This window comes from Mytilus edulis, chromosome 4 (assembly GCF_963676685.1).
Source record: "Mytilus edulis chromosome 4, xbMytEdul2.2, whole genome shotgun sequence".
Lineage (NCBI taxonomy): Eukaryota > Metazoa > Mollusca > Bivalvia > Mytilida > Mytilidae > Mytilus > Mytilus edulis.
In genome coordinates, this window is record NC_092347.1 from 20,928,127 (window position 1) to 20,950,543 (window position 22,417).

The 22,417-nt window shown below is 32.4% G+C and overlaps 2 protein-coding genes across 4 annotated transcripts in view; one reads left to right on the top strand and one right to left on the bottom strand.

Moving 5' to 3' along the window:
* Positions 1-2,794: 2,794 nt before the first annotated feature.
* LOC139519205 (uncharacterized) lies at positions 2,795-13,647 on the bottom strand. Of its 2 annotated transcripts, none has more exons than XM_071311107.1 (9): positions 13,514-13,647; positions 12,604-12,675; positions 10,684-11,010; positions 10,323-10,361; positions 9,417-9,521; positions 8,647-8,677; positions 7,865-8,037; positions 4,933-5,112; positions 2,795-4,107 (listed from the first exon to the last, which is right to left on the bottom strand). In XM_071311107.1, exons 2-9 carry the CDS (start codon positions 12,665-12,667, stop codon positions 4,064-4,066), a joined length of 963 nt encoding a protein of 320 aa, XP_071167208.1. In that variant the 5' UTR covers positions 12,668-12,675; positions 13,514-13,647; the 3' UTR covers positions 2,795-4,063. The 2 variants fall into 2 exon arrangements, with proteins under 2 accessions (XP_071167208.1, XP_071167207.1); XM_071311106.1 differs by lacking the exon at positions 13,514-13,647 and adding an exon at positions 12,974-13,503.
* A 5,830-nt stretch (positions 13,648-19,477) lies between these two features.
* Positions 19,478-22,417, top strand: part of LOC139519192 (dmX-like protein 2) — a 101,063-nt gene continuing 98,123 nt past the window's right edge. For both annotated transcript variants that reach the window (XM_071311063.1, XM_071311064.1), the window contains exon 1: positions 19,478-19,673. In XM_071311063.1, coding sequence (XP_071167164.1) covers positions 19,587-19,673 — 87 coding nt within the window. In that variant the 5' untranslated portion in view covers positions 19,478-19,586. The remainder of the gene's footprint in view (positions 19,674-22,417) is intronic.

Sequence of the window (22,417 nt, forward strand, 5' to 3'; positions counted from 1 at the left end):
AAAAGAGAAACAAATACATTCTTTTACTGGCTCATATGCATTATGATATTGAATCCATGCTATTTTTGCCATGGTAATTGGTGTTTTATTTGTGACTTTTCATTGGTATGGCTGTATTGTTACATTTATGATGGTGCTGTTCATTTCTTTCAACAAATCAATGAGTTGATGTGATTTAGATGTTTTGGGAGATATTTCCTCTCTCTCCTGAATTTCGAGCCTTGTTATTTAAAATTTAAAAGAAATTAATGATTAGTATCATTCTTTGATAAGTGATTAACGAGGACAAAATGAGTCAATTGTGGTGTACCACAAATTTAACGTATCCTCGTCATAATGTTGCCCTCTTAACGTGACTGTTTGATGATCTATTGCCTTCTGATTGCCATTCACTTTATATTACTCTTTATGTTAATCATTATATGTTACAAAATTTTGCAAATTATTAACAATTAAGAAATGAATCTCACTCATGCAAAGCTCTGATTCCCTGTCAAGTTTTGGCTATATTTTTTCCCCCTTTTTTAGTTTATAGCTCATCATGTTTTAATAATCTTTAATCTTTCAAATATGTCAGCCTCGAGCATCACTAAAGAGACATTGATGATCAAAATGCGCATCTGGTGCAGAAAGTTGGTACTATGTATGGTATATAGGCCAAGGCCAATCCGTTCTACTTTTAAACATAGCTGTATAGCACAACATAAGGTACTGATGAAATCTCCAGAGAGGTAACACGGATAATGATAGTCCCATTAGATGTTACAATAAGCAGAAAGGAGAGGGGTTAAAATGAACATCTTCGTAGTGAACTGGTAGCTTTTCAATATTGGTCATAAGGAATTTCAAAGTACTTATTCAATTTTATTTTGGAACAAAAGGTTTGGTCGTTGTTAACAGCATTTTTTTTAAAGTTCAGTATGCCTTTCCAAAGCTTACTTATAGTTGATATCGTTATTTAGAAACATCTCACAACAGTTTACAGCCTCATATAAAGTAAAAACCGACTACAGCTGTTGATAGCTTTATAAACCGTTAGTTTACATAACTTGCTCCATACTAATTGTTTGTAAAAGAAGATATCAATTAAAGTGATCCCTGCTATTACGAATTGATAACAACTCATGTGTACCGATGATGCTTGCAGATAACAACTGATATGAACTGTTTGGCAATGATGTAATCAAATACTGCGAGCCGTATCTTCATGTTGATTTTAACTCCTGTGAGCCGTATGTCAACGAGAGTACTACTAATTTCTATGTTGTTTTTGTCCATGAGCAACACTAGTGTTAGTTGTCCATTCTGGTAATTACTGCTATAGATGAATTAGGTTGATCGGGTTTTGGTTTCAGATCTGTCGTTTTAAAGGTTATACAGATAAGGTCATGTTTTGATCGGGTTTTTTTTATATTTGTTGGTGGTAAAGGAAGTACATGTGCTGTCCAGATGATAATGCATGTAACATATAATAAATGTTGTAATTTTCTTACTTTTTCTTCATTTTTATTAGAAACGTTATATGATTGTCGACTTCGTATTGTTTTGGCCTTTATTACTTTTTGTATTTGTCACTGATGGGTTTTTTTTTTGTAGACTCCACACCATAGTTTGTCCTTAAATGGTAAAAATATACCTATAAGTAAAACTCATAAACATCTGGGAGTTAATTTTAGCAGTGACGAAAAATGGAACAACCATATTGAAAGTTTAATTACAAGTATAGAGAAACACTTAAATGTAAATACCGGCTACCTCGAAACAGTTTAAGAAACTATACTTAGTTTTCTATTCAACCCATTTCTTAATATGCCACGGAAGTGTGGGATAATTGTAGGATAGGCTACTCACATAAATTAGAAAATTTGCAATTAGAGGCTGCCAGAATAGTAATCGATCTACCAATGTTTACTTAAACTGAAACTATGTTCTGAGGTTGGCTGGGAATCTCTTTTTGAGAGAAGAAAATTACAGATGTTTTATAACATGAACCAAAGGCATGCACAAGAGTACCTATTTAATCTTGTTCCTCGATGTGTACAAAGTACAACCAACTATCCGTTGCAAAATGGTCATGATAGTATTGATCCATTTTGTAGACTTTCCCTTACTACTGAAGCGTTTATTCCCTTATTCTTTTAACAGTTAGATACAAAAATGTTAATTTGCGGACACTTGGAACTTTCAAACAAACAAAATATTCAAATGCTCGAACATGTTCAAAATTTAATAAATGATCAAACAGATTTTATGCCTTGATAGATCGTTATTGGTACTTGCACGGAACATCATCGTCATCATCAACACATACGTCATCATCATAGAATTAGATGACTTTTCAAACTTTTTTCTTTCTCTTCTCTTTTTACCTTTGAAAGAAAGTAATATATTCTATAAATGGTTTGCTTTTTATGCATGTCCATTAGTATATTATTGTAATTTTATATTGTATTATGGAGAAGACTTCATAAGTATGATTTACTTGTGTCTTATCCATTTTGCTTTCAGCAAATAAAATATGTTTAAACTAGTCTTTTGTAGGCGCGTCACTGAAGAGTCTTTTGAAGCGCAAATACAAAATTTCAATCCTGGTATAACTTTATTTGTGAGTTAATAGTAAAAACTAAATCAATGTATGTGAAATAGATAGGTTTCAGCACAATGTTGTGGTCTTGGCATCAGTTTTATTATTATATTATTATTATTTTGAATCAACTTCATTTTTCTAAAATAAATGAAATACAGTAGGAAGGTTCTTTTAAGGTAAAAAAAAAAAGTACGAATAACAAACAAATATCAAAATACGATTTATGACTATTAGTACAAAATAACAATAAAATAAAATAAAAAAGTACAATTCATTGATAAATATATACAAATAATTTATTTTGTAAAAACATATTGAGAGTCATATGTTTGCATACAAATGATAGATATAGGAAGATGTTGTGAGTGCCAATGAGACAACTCTCCGTCCAAATAACAATTTAAAAAAAAGTAAACCATTATAGGTCAATGTACGGCCTTCAACACGGAGCCTTGGCTCACACCGAACAACAAGCTATAAAGGGCCCAAAATTACTAATGAAAAACCATTCAAACGGGAAAACCAACGGTCTATTCTATATAAAATTTAAAAAAACGAGAAACACGTATAAATTACATAAACAAACGACAAGTACTGTACATCAGATTCCTGACTTAGGACAGGTGCAAACATTTGCAGCGGGATTCAACGTTTTAATGGATCCAAACCTTTTCTTTTTTCTGAAACAATAGCATAACTTCCCAACATAGAAAAACACACGGTAAAATTATTGGCATGTTTAACTCAATCAAAACACGTACATTAATACACTATAAACGAATAAATTTGATCTGCGATATCTGAATGCAAATGCACAATTAATAAAATATTAGGGACAAACATTCAAGGCCAAAAAGCAAAAAAACAAGTCCAAACAAAGCCATAGCAAGTCATCACTGCGAAATATTTAACCCTTCGAAAATATTCACTTTAGAAAAAAACCGGTTTTAAAAAAATACAGGTAAATCTTGAAGTTTATACAAATGTAGTAAGAAGAAGTGAAAGATAGTATTGTATACTATTATATGTTATATGCAAAAAAGAAGATGTGCTATTATCTCCAATGAGAAACTCTCCACACTATACCAAATGACACAGAAACAACTATTGGTCAGCGTACGGGCTCTTGAAATGAATAAAACTCATACCTGATATTCAGCTTAAAAAGGCTCTAAAATCAAAATGTTAATCAATTCAAACAAGAAAATTAACGGCCTGAATTATGTACAAAATAATGACAGAAAAACAAATATAATAAACAACAACAAACTACAACCACTGAATTCTATGGTCTATTAATCTTTTCTTTGAGCTTTTGAATATGCACTTTTCTGTTATTCCTTCTTTCAATAACATCACAGAAAATGTGTCACGACATGAAATGAAAGTGTGTTTTACTTTTCCAACGTTGTTGATATGATGCCACAGTATCATGTAAGTCTCTTTGTTCTCCTGATATTCAGGTATGTGACTGTATCATGTAAGTCTCCTTGTTCTTCTGATATTCTGGTAATCGTGTACTAAAAACAAAAACAGAAATGTTCTTGTTTATATTTTGAGTGGAAGACAATCTTTATACAAATAAAGAAAAACACAAAAGTTGAATGAGAATATATTTAATACTGAAATCTTTTATTTTTCTCAACAAAAAGAAACTTCATATAAAACAGTTTTGTTTGGGTTCGTATGTCTCAATTCTTATTTCTTTTAGTTCAGATTTAAGGATTTTTTTTCTTCATTGTGGTTAATTTGTTTTCATCCTTTGAACTGCGCATGATAAATTGCATCTGTAATCTTGAGTTCAATATATTTATTTTTTAATCAATATAAAAATCCGTTTAAAGACAGACATTTGAGAGTAACAGTTTGTTCAAGACAAAGATTGGTGTAGAGTTTTGCGGATTTATTTACACTTGTAAGTATTGTTGACCCCCTGATATATTGCAATATATTTTTAATTATGGCACCAATTGTCCAAGGATCCCATGTCCCTTATCGTAATACTTGTCAATTCGAAAAAACGTGGGTGTGCTTAACTGTTTTCTTTGTGTATAGTTAGTATGAAATGGTTAATAGATATATGCTACACATCAAATTATACCTATATAACATGACCTCCCGTCTTTTACAGGTCCTAATAATGAATCAACAAATGTAGTTTGTTTAAAAAGATACAGTATATGTAAAACGGTGAATCATGCATTACGTGTTCATTTGTCGGTCATCTGGTTGATAATATTTATTGCAACTGGCATATGATTTAACTGTTCACTTGTATATCAGTACTGGAACGGTGAATAGTAATAACTGGTAGTATATTATTACAAAAAAGGGAAAAGCCATACCTAGTAAATTAGGCAGACTCTGGTTAGTTTGAATCTGCTCTAATCTTGATACTAGTATATTGATTGGTGTGCGCGTCAGTTGTGGTTCCTCTGTTCTTTCTGTTTGGTGGTTGTCGTCGTTCTGGTCAGAACTTAAAATAGTAAGTGCCGAAGCAAAAGCTGAATCCCCTTGACTCTCATCTACAAAAATACGATTTTCTGGTAATGTACAATTTTTATTTAAACTAGAACACACCCGTGATATCGCGGATCCGTGACTGAATTAAAGTATATAACTATGCGCAAGCCTTATTTTAGTAGTATTTTTTATCTGATAAAGTCATGCCGATAATAAGATACACAGTTTTCTCTGCTTTCAAATCTTTCTGTTTGAACCCGTCGAACTGGAACTTATCAATTATTGGTAATATTAATTATTTGGATAACAAAAGGTCCTGGAATGGAGTAATTTTTAATCAACAGCATTGTCCAATGTTAGTTATAAATAAAGTTGAATTATTTGATTCACTGTTTTATGTGTAATATTAAAAGAGGGACGAAAGATACCAAAGGGACAGTCAAACTCATAAATCTAAAACAAACTGACAACGCCATGGCTAAAAATAAAAAAGACAAACAGAAAAACAATAGTACACACGACACAACATAGAAAACTAAAGAATAAACAACATGAACCCCACCAAAAACTAGGGGTGATCTCAGGTGCTCCGGAAGGGTAAGCAGATCCTGCTCCACATGTGGCACCCGTCGTGTTGCTTAAGTGATTACAAATCCGGTAAATAGTCTAATTCGGTAGGTCATATTCATGAAAGGGAAGGGGATTGTAGTTACGACGTAAGGAACATATCCGATATCATTTGTGAAACGGTTATTCCATAACGGTCAACCAACTCGTGATGGCGTCCGTAAAATTTACGAAGGGATGATTTCAACTTCACCATTTGGAACTCTTGGTTTAATAGCTTCCTTGTGAGCAGCAAACCTCTATCAAGAAAATCATGATAGGAAATGCAAGCACGGGAATATCGTATCAATTGGGAGATATATACCCCGTATGCAGGTGCTGCTGGAATGTTGCTACTTAGAAATGGAAAGTTCACAATTGGAAAGCTGAAATCATCTCTTTTGTCGTAAAGTTTTGTTTTCAACCGACCCTCATTGTCAATTTCTAGATGTAAGTCAAGATATGAAGCCGACTTAACTGTATCTGTAGTATTTAATTATTGGATAACAAAAGGTCCTGGAATGGAGTAATTTTTAATCAACATCATTGTCCTATGTTAGTTATAAATAAAGTTGAATTATTTGATTCACTGTTTTATGTCATGCCCGCTAACAAATTGAAAACGGTTCCTATATACACCTTATTTTTAGTCCAGATTTTTAGTATTCGTATTGTTATCTTAGAAGGTCTTACTGATTAAAATACTACAATAGGTAACAATTTGACAATGATTGAATTTAGTAGTGTCAACCCTGTGATTATGATCCGTGTATATAGCATAATCCTAAATACACCGTTTGGTGGTGCACCTGTTAGATGCGGAACGTACAGATAAGGTAATAGGTAACAGGTGAATATACTATTGGTATCGATATCGGACTCGACCCGGAACTTCTTAATTTTTGGCAAAATTAATTACGTGGAAAACAAAAGGGCCTGGAGTGGTGTAATTTTTAATCTACACCTTTGTACTATATTAGTTATATATAAAGCTGAATTCTTTGATTCGTCGTTCTTACGTGATGACGGCTGACAAATTGGACCTCGTAATTTTAGTATTATAGATATCATGCTGTCAATAGAAATTTGAATATTACTTGAATATATCTTAGAAGCAAAAGGAAAATTTATGGACAGCAAAAAATGTTACAAAAAGAACTTATCAAAGAAACTAGTTCGCTATGGACAATCAAAAACTATTAAAGACACAAGCTATCGCAAAATTAACAGATACCTTTCCAAAGTATATTTTGGAATAACCAACAACATTAAATAAAGGCAACAGTAGTATACCGCTGTTCAAAAGTCATAATAAATCGATTGAGAGAAAACAAATCCGGGTTACAAACTAAAACCGAGGGAAACACATCAACAACTAGAAGAAAACAACGAAACAACAGAAACACTGATGTGCAACAAAAAAACCAAAAGACAATGTTTCCATCTCCTATTCAAAATCGCCATCAATAAAAAAAAAATTAAAACATATCGCCATTTCCTTTCCTATTGTTCATTTTTCTTTTAAGCATGGATATGGATATTATATTGCGTTCTAACAATATTTTAACAACTGAATACCTCAACATTATGATTCGTTTATCATAACTTTATGTTAGTTTACCAAGTGTAAGAGTAAATTCGGATGTACATGTATCTCTAATTTTGCTTGAATTAATGAAATTCATTGCACATCAGCTGTATATACTTAATAAGTAAATAAAACATAGATAAAAAGACTTATTTTTCCTCGTTTCAACCTTTCGAAAATAAACTCTTTCTTATCTAGAAATTGTAGAGAAAACAATTACACAGTATAGTGTTGTGTGTTCACTACAAGATCCCATTTAATTTAACATATTTAACATATCTATATATAATCAGACATAGATACATGCATCAAAATTTACAATGCACCAGTTGATACAGTTGCCAAAGTAAGATATAAGAAAGCCATATTTGACTGGTGAGTGGGAAATAATGTACCAAACTAACTTCTGTGTCCCTACTACCATGGTATCTTTTTACAAATGTCGCATTGGTCAAGCAAAATGGCTACTTTATTTCATTATTTGACATACATTCACCGCAGCTTTAAATCATGCGCGTCAATATCATGATAACCGTTTAACATTCAATTCACCTAACTTACTCTTCCTTAATAAAATACCATAATTGTTAAAACTAACATAACAACTTGCTTTAAATCACCTTGAATATCTTGAAATCTTGGGTTATTGTAGTGATGTCGACTGACGTTTCTTGATAGTAACCCCTGGTATCTACTGGGGACACTTAATTGGACAGAAGCATATGTGTGATTTGATACAGCTACTGATGGCTCGTCAGCGGATACTTGGTCATTAGATATAATACTTGTAGGTCTGAAAATATAATACTTTACGGTCTGAAAATATAATACTTGTAAATCTGAAAAATATATTACTTACGGTCTGAAAATATAATACTTGTAGGTCTGAAAATATAATACTTGACGGTCTAAAATATAATACTTTACGGTCTGAAAATATAATACTTGTAGGTCTGAAAATATAATACTTGACGGTCTAAAATATAATACTTTACGGTCTGAAAATATAATACTTGACGGTCTGAAAATATAATACTTGTAGGTTTGAAAATATAATACTTGTAGGTCTGAAAATATAATACTTGACGGTCTGAAAATATATCATTTGACGGTCTAAAATATAATACTTGATATAATACTCGTAGGTCTGAAAATATAATACTTGAAAAATGAATTAAAACAATTAAAATACAACCATATCGAATTGATAATCTTTTTATATAAAATGGTAATAACTGATCTTCTGATACTTTGATGGATTGTTCTATTTTCAAACTTTTTATTTGAACGACAAGTATCTTTTTAATACTCTTTTTAATTACACAGAGGCCAATTTGTATAAATTAACAGATTATAAGCACCCATTGTTTTATACATATTTGAAAACAAAGGCATACAATACCTCGTAGGAATCTGTACAGGTCTTCTCCCGGCTGTAAAAGAATAACGATTGAACACATGTGTGTCAGTTAAAAAAAACTCATAAATTATGATTGTAATACACAAGTTTTCAAATATTTGCTCATTATGAAATGTGTTTTTGCATATTCAAAAGTTTTTCACGTGAAGTGACTCGCGAATCACTTAAAAGTGCAATCTATTATTACGTGCAGATATCATGTTAAAATATTTCAAATATACGTGCTCTTTCATAAAATATACAATACGGTATTCTTAACATTAGTCGACTTACTTCCCCTTGTGTGTTAGTCGTCTCAAGAACTTAAATACAGACGAAACGTGCGTATGGCGTACAATATATATGTGTCTTGGTATCTATGATAAATTTATTATTATAAGCTTTCGTAGATCAAATGTTGCTATCAGTCTTTTCTAGTTATATTGTGTTGCTCGGTTTGGGTCTCGTCTTCCCATCTCTTTTAATTAGTATCCATCGTAAAACGATAACGTTTGCAAATTGGCGTTGGGTATGTGATACCGATTCCAGTGCATAAATGTCTCATTGAGTTTGCCCGAGAAAAAAAACCAACTGTAATCGTATATGTAAATTCAAAACTCATCGAAACCAAAACGATATCTAACAGAAATACAAATTGAAGGGAAACTTTATCTGTGATAAAATACGGATAATTACTTTTTTATATAACAAGTTTGTAATTGTAAGACATTTTAAACAACTAATCTATGATATGTTATTGTTTTATTTCTTACCTTTCTTCCTTACTACATGTAATACAATCGTACAACTAATTATAACTGTCATCAAAATTAAAACACTACCAGCGATGATATAAATGTAGATATTGTTTGTTGTATCTGTTAAACAAATGAAAGAAAAATACATATAAAATGAGTTTTTATATGAACTATATAGCAAACAAATACTTTTGGCCAGGTACTGTAGTTGCAGATAAATATTGTGATATTTAGATAACAACCATTGAGACGAGTAAATAGATCAATGTTTTTGTAAATTGAGCAATTCAAGCAATATTTTTTAAATGTTTTCTGTAAGGTTTTATACATTAAGTTGCTCTGCAATAATATGTATTTGTATTGTCTTTGAAGTCTTGGTTAGTTTCATAGTTGTGCTTGTTGGGTGTGCTAGTTGGATTTTTGTATTTGATATTATTGAGACAACTAACGTGTTAATTGACTCATTAGAAGGTCACCAAGGACAAAACAACTACATTGTTACATAAAAACAAAAAGACTATTGATACCGAATCAAGACTATTATATATTTGTATTGTAAAGTAGCATATTTGTAGAACAAAGCATTTATTTAAATGTTACCACTGTAAGACAATTAGTTAGAAGTTTAGCTAACTATAAAACCAGGTTCAATTTACCATTTTGTACATAAGAAAATGTCTGTACCAAGTCAGGAGGAATATGACGGTTGTTATCCTTTCGTTTAATGTGTTTGAGCTTTTGATTTTGCCATTTGATTATTGAATTTTCCTCGGAGTTCAGTATTTTTGAGATTTTACTTTTTACAATTATAGTGTACTATGTGTTTCTAAAATTGAGCCATGTGATTTACAGTATGATTAACCACTACATGTCAATCACCAACCGTATATTTCACATATATATAATATATAATGTATGTACCAGTTGATACTGTATGATCTTCTTCCTCTTGCTGATCATCTGAATAATAAATAACAAAAGTGAATAATGATATGTTGCATTGTATAGAATTGCAGAGTTTAATTCTTCCGTTTTCCAGATAATCGAAGACCAAATTAAGTATGACTGTCTCTTCGTCTTTGAACATATTTATCGTTTGATTCCCTTCTTATGTGTATTGTTTAACACAATTAAACGTTTACTTTTCGTGCTCTCTTATGACCTTTTATGCTAATTGCTTTTTTATAATGCGAATACCATCTTCTCAATGTTATTATTATATAAGGAATGCTATAAATTGTTGCACATAGGAGCCTTTATTAATTACGGTGACAATACTGACCTATGATACAATTTTTACAAACTGGCGTAGAACACTGCACTTGTTCCCTGTCGTTGTACAGTTTTACTGTATACATGCCATAGGCTTCGGTAGTACGGGGTAATTTTAATGTAGCTTTCACCATCATTGCACAAATTGATCGAGACATACAAGGGCCTTTGTATTCAACTTCTGTAAAATTACTATTTGTTTTGGTACCATTTATTCTCCAGTAAATGAGGTACTCTCCTTTAACAAGAGACTTTGACAAATGAAAAGTAACATGTAAAGAACATTGAGTTAAGGTATTACATCCAATCGATGACCTCACCTTACAGGAATCTGGAACTAAAAAAGATAGCAAGATAATGTAAATGCATATGCAATTGAAATCGAGCGTTAATATAAATTAAGGCAACAGCATTTCCCAATGTTCAAATCTCGATAATAAATTGAGAAGACAAAAAAAGGTGACGAAAACAAATAAGGAAGTTTACATTTTTTCCATAAACAAAATAGAGGTGTTGAAGTTTATAAATACCCGTAGAAAACAGAAAGTGGACAAACATTACAAAAATAAGAAAGAATGTGCGACTTTTGGCATATAGAAATTGGCACTGAATTGTGTAACTTTTGTTACGCGTATGTTATGTGTCTCAGCGGCATGAGTGATGAAATAAAGTCTAGTCAGTCCAAAAGGTACCGAAATCAGGACTAGGTTTGTCGACAGTGTTAGCATCACTCTCCTGTTGTGTATTCTTTACTCGCAGTGCGATTTAAAACTCAATCAAAATGTCACAATTATAAACATTTGATATTCATATGATGAAGACATAATCTTTCAATCAGTTTAATTGAGGTTTGGAGCTGGCATGTCAGTTAACTGCTAGTAGTCTGTTGTTATTTATGTATTATTGTCATTTTATTTATTTTATTTTCTTACATCTTCTGACATCGGACTCGGACTTCACTTGAACTGACTTTTTATGTGCGTATTGTTATGCGTTTACTTTTCTACATTGGCTAGAGGTATAGGGAAGGGTTGAGAACTCATAAACATGTTTAACCCCGCCGCAATTTTGCGCCTGTCCCAAGTCAGGAGCCTCTGGCCTTTGTTAGTCTTGTATTATTTTTAATTTTAGTTTCTTGTGTATAATTCGGAGTTTATTATGACGTCCATTATCACTGTACTAGTAAACATATTTTTTAAGAGGCCAGCTGAAGGACGCCTACGGGTGCGGGAGTTTCTCGCTACATTGAAGACCCATTGTTGGCCTTCGGCTGTTGTCTGCTCTATAGTCAGGTTGTTGTCGCTTTGACACATTCCGCATTTCCTTTCTCAATTTTATTTGAAATAAGTTCATAATATGAATTCACAATACATTTATACCAGTTGCTTCTTGAACGTCAAGTGGCATATTCACAATGCTCTATTTATAAATATCAACAAGACACACACTCCGGAAAGTGTGAGCAACATCATGTAGTATTCTACTTGACTAATATTTGTAATTTGACAATATATGTTGATTATATGGGACTACTGGAAATAAAATCTTAATAATATCAATCAAATTGTGTTTATAAATAGTATCATCATCAATATTAGATTGCGTGAAATGCTTGCCACTGGACGTTTTACATTTGTCATTTAGATGTCATTTACAATCTGACTATGCGGTATGGGTTTTATTCATTGTTGAAGAACGTATGGTGACCTATATTTGTTAATTTCTGTTTCATTTGTTTTCTTGTGGAAAGCTGTCTCATTGGCAATCCTACCACATCTTTTTACTTTCATATTCTTTTATTTTCTGCAAATTCAATTTTTATTTTGATATTCTGCCTCTATAATAAAAAGCTAAATATAGGTCCAGAACTTATGTATTTACCCATTGTGCCGCATGATTTGAGAGACAAACTTTAATGAAAATAACTTACGAATTCTCGTTGTAACAGTACATTCTAAAGCAAAGATGGTCAGCAACTGTAAAAGTTTCTTCATTATACAATCTGAAACACATTAGAAACAGTAAATTGTTACTACTGTATAACAAATATTCACCTGGATATAGATAAAGAATAAGCCTTATGCTGTTACTTTCAAACTCTATAAAATTGGATCTTTTTATTTTGGGAATAGTTTCTTGATTTTTTTTACTTTAAAGATGACGTAAGTTAAAAATAAAATTTAAAAAATGCCGAACACCGAGGAATATTCAAAACGGAAGGTCCGTAATCAAATGACAAAATCAAAAGCTCAAACACATCAAACGAATAGATACAATATAACAACTGTCATATTCCTTACTTGGTACAAGCATTTTCTTGAGGCGCTTTAGCAGATTATAGTTCACTGTCTTTGTGTCGACATCCCTGCATGGGAAATGTCAAACACCAAGTATTTCATTGGATTTGAAGTCAGTCTAAAAAAATAAACAACTTGATCAATTTTAAATTGATACCTCTGGTAATGTTGACTTGATTTAAAAACAATCTGTACCAAAGTTTATTTTACATATCCGGCTGTCTAAAGAAACTAGCCGAAAAAGTCTTCGATATTCCTTCATTCAATATCATTGTCTTTTTTTTTTTTATTGTTGTCCGTTAACTTATTCATTGTTTTACTGTTAGTCAACATATTGATTCCTAATTTGGATATATTATATGGATAATGTATGTTGGTCACATTGATGATCAATGACATTTCAACGAAATAAAATTAGCATCCACCAAATTCTTGAATATTTGAATAAATTACGGAGAAACAGAACCGTTTCACAAAGATCAATCATTCCCCTAACAATATGTAATTTAAAAAGAAATGAATAGAAAAGATGTGAACACTTACCCTAAGTTTATAATAATATTAGTAATTTAAAGTGTGAAGGTTAACTGATTTAACCGGAAAACCCATCGATACAGATGGGGTTATTTCTTCCGACTGTCAACGAGTACATGTAAGACTGTCGTGAGGATAGTCAACACTTAAAAAACAAAAACTTGTTCTTTGTAGTTATTAAGTGTCCGACCAGTGTATCCTTAAACTATACCGATCTATTAGTCATAATTTCCTGTTATACATAAAGAAACTTTTGCTTTATTAAGACAGTCTCTTCATTTTTCATATAATCAGACGTTTTATTTTGCATGAACCCCTTTCAACAAGTGACAAAACGTGCTTACTTTTCAAGATTTCTGCGTGAAAAAAAAATCTATGACTACTTATATGTTCATTTCATTCAAAGTCATATTTTGCCAGTTTTATTGGGGAATCGTTAATAAGATCGTATTCATTTTCATCTTCGCAGACGCTAGTAGCTTAATACCATGTCGTACAAAAGCAAATGTGGCTTGTATGTTTAATTTGATTTGATTTTTGGTGTTTTAACGCCACTTTTAAGCACCGCATCTCGGCTGTTTCGTGGCGGCCAGTTTTTATTGGTGTAGAAAGTCGGAGTACCCGGAGATAACCACCGACCTGCGATCGGAAAACTGACAATCCTAGTCGAGTGCACGAGCGGGGTCAAACTCACGACCTCAGTGTTGACTGGCTAGTGATTACAGAAGTAACTACTTAGACCAATCGGCCACCGAGGTACCTCGTATGTCAAAAGAAATTAACAAGATTCCAAGGTGGCAATAACTTCAAGCCTTTTTGTGTTTTCGATGTGCGTTTTATACAGAACTTTTAATTGAGAACAGGATGGGTTAATTATCGTACCTACCTTTTGATTTTACTGTATGCAAAACTGACATTTTTATTTTTTTTTTTGTTAACCGTGAACACACAATTTACATTCCTGCTTTTCGCTAGCCGGGCTTAATTTTCTTAGTTTCATTTCAAACCAGCTTTTTCATTAGCGATATCTTAACATAACTAAATAACAAACACTCTCAAGTTGTGGTCACATTGGTGTGTTAAATGAAATATCAGAAGGTGTGACACAGCAGGTCATGAAATATAAAATATGAAGTAGTTAAGTACTAATGCAGGAAAGATAACCCAATTATAATTTCATATATTAAATGACATTCAGCATATTTTACGCATTTTCTAGTTTTATTCGCCTTTTGCTTTTGTATGTATGAGACACCAGTGTTTTCTTCTTTTCTCAAAGCTTATTTCATTTTACATTGTATTAGTACTATTTTGCACGGGGAACATTGCTAAGTTGCTATATACATCCTAAAGCATATCTCGAGGATTCTCAATTATGCTATGATTGCTTTGATTTTCTAAATGTTCCAGTCGTTTGACAGACTATATATAGTAGTTAATAGAATAACTATCGCCGGAGGTTTTTAAGCTCGTCACTATTAGCGAGCTTCAGCATTCTAGAGCTGCCTTTTTTGGTTGCGTTCTTCCATTTTCTTCATACTTTCTACATATGCATATATTTGGATATCTAACAATTCCCAATATTTTCTTTCAGTCTATTTCTTTCTATTTTTTTTAAGACTTAAGCGTTTATTTCTGTATCGCTCATAGTTGAAATGCTACTATGATCTTTTTATGTCCGTTTGCTTTGTTCACAAATCGTTCTAGATATAAGGAAATTTTATGCGACTATCATACAATCCACCGTTTTCTACGTTTACAAATGCCTGTACGAAGTCAGGAATATTGCAGGTGTTATCCATTCGTTTGATGTTTTCATTTGAGCTTTAGATATTAACGTTGGGTAAGCGGGACTTCTGTTTTAAATTGCCAAAGGAGTTCGATATATTTGTTGTTTTACTTTTTTTTAAACATACGTTGATGTTTATATTGTAATGGCATCACTTTTTCCAAATATATTCAATTTGTTCAGATGAGCAATCTGAGAATCTATATTAATATTTCCACACTCTGTATAGAGCAACATAACTCGATCTGATTTTACACTAGAAATGTAAGAACAATATAATATCTTAACAAAATACATATCATATGGTATGTTGACTGGGAATCCACTTCCTTTACAAAACAACATGTAACAAAACCCTGGTATTTTTTTCAATGGGAAACAACTATTCAAGGAGAAGATAGAGTTTGTATAAGTTGCAATCTGAGGACGAATATTACTTTGTTTTATCATGTCCAGCGTATAGAACTTTTACCTATCTGTTACTATTCTTTGCCAAATCAACTAGATTTATCATTAAGCAGAATAAATCAAACATCAACAAGTAACATATTAGTAGGTGGTGATTTCAATCTAGGCCACATTGACTGGTCTGTCCCTGAAGTAACACCTGGGAAACCAGATCAAGAACAGAATAACTCACTCTTAGAACTATTAAACGATCACAGTTTACATCAAATACTGAACATACCAACACGGAAAGAAAGAATTTTAGATTTAGTACTAGTCAATAATCCATCCAACATTAACAAGGTTAGTACACTACCACCAATAGGCCTTAGTGACCACGATCTTGTCTATGTAGAATTTGACATCTGGTTGCGCAGGGTGAGAGAAAAACATAGAAAAATATTGAAATACAACGGAGCTAACTGAAGTAACATCAAATCAGATCTAGAAAAAACATACAAAGATCTACTAAACCTAGAGGACAAAACAAATGTAAATAACATGTGGAACACATTTAAAACAAATCTCACAAAATCAGTGGAAAACAACATTCCTCATAAGTTCCTAACATACAAAAACAGACTACCTTGGATTCACAACAATCTAAGGAAAATGATAAATAGAAAAAACAAGCTATATTATAAAAAGAAACAAGACACCAAGTATGCTGAAAAGTACAGACATCTAAAAAAACAAGTACAAAAAGAACAAAGAAATGCATACTGGGGTTATATTGAAAAAATGATACTAGACCTACTGATAAAAGAACCAGACCAACAGTGCAACAATCAATCTAAACCTAAAAAGCTATTAAATCACTGCACACAGATAACATCGGTGTCGCACCACTCGAAAAAGAAGGACAGTTAATAACTGACACAAAGCAAAAGGCAGACATCCTCAACACACAATTCCAATCAGTGTTTACAACTGAATCAAATAACACCATTCCAGACAAAGGTCCTAGCTCACACCCTGTGATAACACCACTTGAAATATCTTTACCTGGTGTCAAGAAACTCCTACACAATATAAACCCACAAAAGGCAACCGGCCCAGACAACATCAGCGGCAGAATACTTAAAGAACTCAATGACCAAACAGCTCCAATTCTCACACTTATCTTCAAAACATCACTTGAAACTGGCATTACACCATCAGACTGGAAACACGCCAACGTAGCACCAGTATTTAAAAAAGGGGAAAAATATAAACCAGAAAATTACCGTCCAATATCATTGACATGTATTTCCTGTAAACTTATGGAGCATATCATCATTAAACACATCATCAACCATCTTGAAAAGAATAATATACTGTATGACCTCCAGCATGGCTTCCGTCAGTCTAGATCTTGCGAAACTCAACTCATTTCATTCACCCAAGAACTTGCAGCTAATAATAACAACAATACTCAAATAGACTTAATTATAATGGACTTTGCCAAAGCCTTTGACAAAGTCCCTCATAAAAGATTACTCTATAAATTACACTATTACGGTATCCAAAATGAAACTTTAAACTGGGTCTCTGCCTTCTTAAATGACAGAACACAAACAGTTGTCCTGGATGGAGAGTCATCTGACCTAGCCCCAGTCACCTCATGTGTCCCTCAAGGCACAGTTCTGGGCCCAGTATTATTCTTGGTATACATTAATGACCTACCAGAATACCTATCATCCAGTAAGCTCAGACTGTTTGCCGATGACAGTATCATCTACAAAACTATCAAATCTCAAAGTGACTGTGATGCACTACAGTTAGATTTAGATGCAGCTGTTAGGTGGGAGCAAGACTGGTTGATGGCTTCCCATCCAGACAAATGTACAGTCCTTACAGTCTCAGAGAAGAAAAACCCATTAAACATGACTATATCCTCCACAATTACAAACTGGAACTTGTCTCTTCGGCTAAATATCTGGGCATTACACTTCAAGCAAACTTAAAATGGTCAAAACATACAGACAACATTATAGCTAATGGCAACAAATCTCTGGGCTTTTTAAAAAGAAACTTAAAAACATCATGTCAGAACATCAAAACTCAGGCATATCTGGCACTAGTCCGTCCTAAACTGGAATATTCATGTTCAATATGGGACCCTCACACAGTTGAACAAACCTCCAAGATCGAGATGGTCCAAAGGCGAGCTGCCAGATATGTCTGTAACAGATACCATATTATAAATAAACAAACAAATAAATTATTTTTTCTACACATTAATTAATTTTATATTTTGTAAATAGTATTTTCGGAAAGAGTGTGGACACCTGTGGTGTAACAACTTCTTGTGTACCAGGTGTCAAATAAAACTCTTTTTAACAGGTTGTGATTTACCTGACCATCGAATAATTCAAGCCTAATATACATGTCACACTGTGAAATTATGGGAGAGATCTGTTTGCGCCAAAAATGCCTCCTTTTGCGCCACAACTTTTTTTCTACAATATTGATCAATATTACATTTGCGCCACCTGTTTTAAAATTACATGGGATCATTACGCCAAAAATAAAACATACGATTGTGCCAATAAGAAGAAACATGATTTCCCTCCTCCTTTATTTGGACTTGGAACAGGCAGTTTACACGGCAAATGTTTCCTTTTCTGAAACATACTTTCTTCTTACTGCTGCTACATGGGTACGTCATCCCAATTTAATGTAAGTAGTAGCTTGTAACTTCACTTTATTGTCCAAAAAGACAAACATTAAAGGATGAAATGCATAAAACAGTTCAGAATAATTCCTGTGGAATACTTCTGTTCCATAATATCTCAGATCCGGACATCCTGGCATTTACATTTTTCAGGGGGTGATGGGAACAGGAATCCTCTAGACTTTTCATCTATTTGAAGGTGATTACTGATTATTTATATTGCCAATTATTTTTTAACCAGAGGTTATAGTATGTTAAAAATCAAAATGGAGATATTATAAAGTGTCTTTAACAATATTAAAAGAGTAAAATTACTATATTGAACTGATAACAATATATATCAATTAAATTAATTTGCATTGAAGTATATGGAAAGTCTAGAGGATTCTTATTTGCATCACCTCTCAACATTGTTTATATTACACAAATTCTAATCATTGATTGGTCAGTTACATGTTGTGATGTCACTGCAGATCTGAGACCATATACGGATGATGGGAACACAGCACTGTGTCATCAACATATCCCATGTGGCTAAAACATAATCAGCAAAAAGCATCTATTTTCTTCTTTTTTGACACATCTTGTATTTTATACCCAGCAAAGCAATAAGTTTTCTTCTCACTCTGTACGTGGACTGTCTAATGCACTTTAAGTCATTTCTCTCTAGATGCTCATCTCAAGGATTTGTATACTATACAAATCCTTGCTCATCTTCATAGTGAAATATCTCGGAACATGTGATACCTTTTACGCTTAAGACAAACATAATACGGGATTTCGCTGAGTTGCCAATCTCTTGTATTATATGTCTCTGATAAAAGCAATCAATCAATCATTTACCAATCAATCAATCAATTAATCAATCGGGCAACCAATCAATCAACTGATTTTTGTCTTTGGTACAGTTATAAATCAACAAGCTTATAAGAATTGATAAGTTTCCACATGTTTTACATGTATCATGCTCAGACTGCATTTTTTCATTCTTTAATATTAGATTTTTCTGGCGAATCTTGGGACGATCTTGGACTGAAAACTGAAACTGATCGATTGTGTTGCAATCTTTCGAAGCAAAATTATCTCCCTTGTAAAAATTGACCCATTATGGCGACGACTGAGGAGGAGTTTCGATGATTACATATTTACATGCTAAACATGTGATGTTAACTCAAAAGAAGTAGACAAACATGAACCGGCATCAGGTCCTAACGGGTGCATGTAATCCTGGTGATCAGTGCTATGCTGTAGGAAGCGTTGAAGGCATACATTTCACGGTAAATGTTTGTAAACATGACTTGTATCAGGAAGCGATCCTGATCACGACCAGCCAGTGTCACCTGATCATAACATTCTAAATTTTGCCGTCGTGTAAATAGATTTCTGCAAATATTTTACAAGCTCATTAACCAAGAAAAAAGCAATAAAACGCTGTTCATTTGATTTAAATTGTCATCATTTCCTGACACCTGTTACACATAACATGTGTAATAAACAGACTGGATAAATAAATTAATATTTGGCCATTTAAATTAAGACCCCATACTATCAACTTTTGTAGCAATACTATGCAGTTGAGGACCAATACTCAAGCTCAACAACAAAGTTTTGAAATGTTAAAAAGCTAAATTGCCTATAAAAATAATTCTCATAAAGTTGGAAACATAAACCCTTCCACCAATTAGGCATCATATATATATTTTATATTCTAAAAGTGAAAGTATGAAGCACATTCAAGTTGATTGTGTGTCATACAACAGGGAAGTAATTGTGTATTGTTTCATCCAGATTTCTGTATTCACGCTATTTCTGTCTGAATACAACTTCATTCTAATGCGCAATAACCATGATAACCATAACAACTAAAGTTTTACACTTATCGCTATTTGTCCGCCATAACTAATAATTTCAACTGTTCCCATAAGATTTTGACGTCACAATGCAAAATATTTAACACCACAATGGAAAAGATGTTGTATGACATCGATAGTTCAAGCAGGGCAGATTCTCAGGTCAACCGGGACAGATTTCCAAATAGAGATAGGTGTATTGGAAAAGTTTAGTATTTTTCTGTGTTAAATACATGTACTTGTCCATAAATATAAACATTTACATGAATTGCCAACAATACAGGAAAGTTAGAAAGTATGTCAGGAGTCGGTTTCACAAAAAAACTTACGACTAAGATTGGTCTTAAGTCATGAACAAATCAGTATACTTACGATCAATAAGTCGTTATTTATTATGTAAAATCGACTGCAGACCATTAATATAATATTGCGGCTACATGTACAAACACATGACTCCCATGAAAAAAATCTGTATACAGTCAGTGGAATCCCCTGTGCCTTTGACGTATGTTGAGCTGGTGATATTGCAAATAACCTGCAACAATTATAAATAGAATTGTTCTTGAAATGTTTCAGTCTCCAGAATGGTCAGAAGAGGTTAAAAATAATAAGTGTAAACATAAATTGATATTATCATGATTATATTTTTAATCAAAATAATGATTTTTTTTTATGAAAATACACTTACCCATGGGATAGTTATACCTTACAATTTTACTTTCACTCACTAGTTTTTACTTTCAAGTGGACAGACACCTGGTATTTCTATGTCCCCCTAAACATGTTACACAGCCAGGACAGGAGACAAAAATTAATTTACATTTTGTATTTCAATCATTTAATTCTAAATGTAAGAGTTTCTTACCTAATCTTGTTGACTCATTGTCCATTTATTTGTCTACAATGTACCAATGAAATATTGTTGTACATACTATCAAGTTTGTCGATACAATTCTCAATGTTCCCCCCTTTTCTGTACATTTACATCATTTACTTTTAAATACATGTATGTATGTTATCATGTTACATTTGTACATGTATGACAACAGTTTTGTTTCGAAGCATTATGGTAATACATATTTCCCATTCCAAAAACAATAAATCTTTAGATTAATTAATAATCTTAGGGTAGAGTCGTTATAGTTGTAATAGTCATCCTGATTGTTGAATGTTTTCAACTACATTGTTAATTTGTATAAATAGTAAATGAGGTCAATATCTACATAAAAAAATAACATAAGATACTTGAAACTTGTACACAATGCACAAATATGCTTATTACCACAAATAACAGATCTATCTAGTTTGAATTTTGGGGTTGTCACAAATCCTAGAGTTATGCTCATTTACAAAAATAAAATTTGCATCAATCAAATTTTATGGACCATACACCATGATACACATTTCTTATAACCACAAAACTCAGATCAAGTACAAATTGTTGTACGTTCACTTCTGTTGTTCCTTTACTATATATAAATAACACATAGCTGAGAGAGTGATAGAGCAGATTGTTACCCCGAGAAAACATTGTCAACTGAGGCGACATTTAGTCATAAAAGGACAAGTTTTGATATATTTAGATTCCAGACTAGTAGATGTAAAAGTTTTTGGTGCAAACTGTGAATACAGTAAATGTGAACAACAAAGAGGAATACAATCCAAGATCCATAAATCTTGAAATGACCAAAACCATCAATTGACTCTTTACACATGTCAGAGTTATTGCCCCTTGACTTCACATTATTCTGAACTTTTGATTATTTTAGATGTGATGCTGGATTGATTATAAGCAACTAAATATAATTTCAGTAGTATTTTATATTTTGATGACTGTTAATGGTTGTCCATGGTTTTGGAAATTTTTGAGAATATAATTTATGGTCTCAGTCATGCTTCAATGACCATGATGACATTGAAGTTTTCTACTGTCATAGTGAAATTAAAGCTTTAATATGAATTTATGTGAAGAAGATGTTTTTTTGATTGCCAATTTCTCCACCAGAAACCAAATTTGTCACTGTAGAAGTTATTGACTATGATCACCATACAACTACAAACATGACAAATATATCAACAAACGAGCAAAGCCCATACCATATATATATCAGGTATCAGGTAGTAAACTATAAACATGATAAAAAAACCTGAAATTACAAATTTTGAATAAT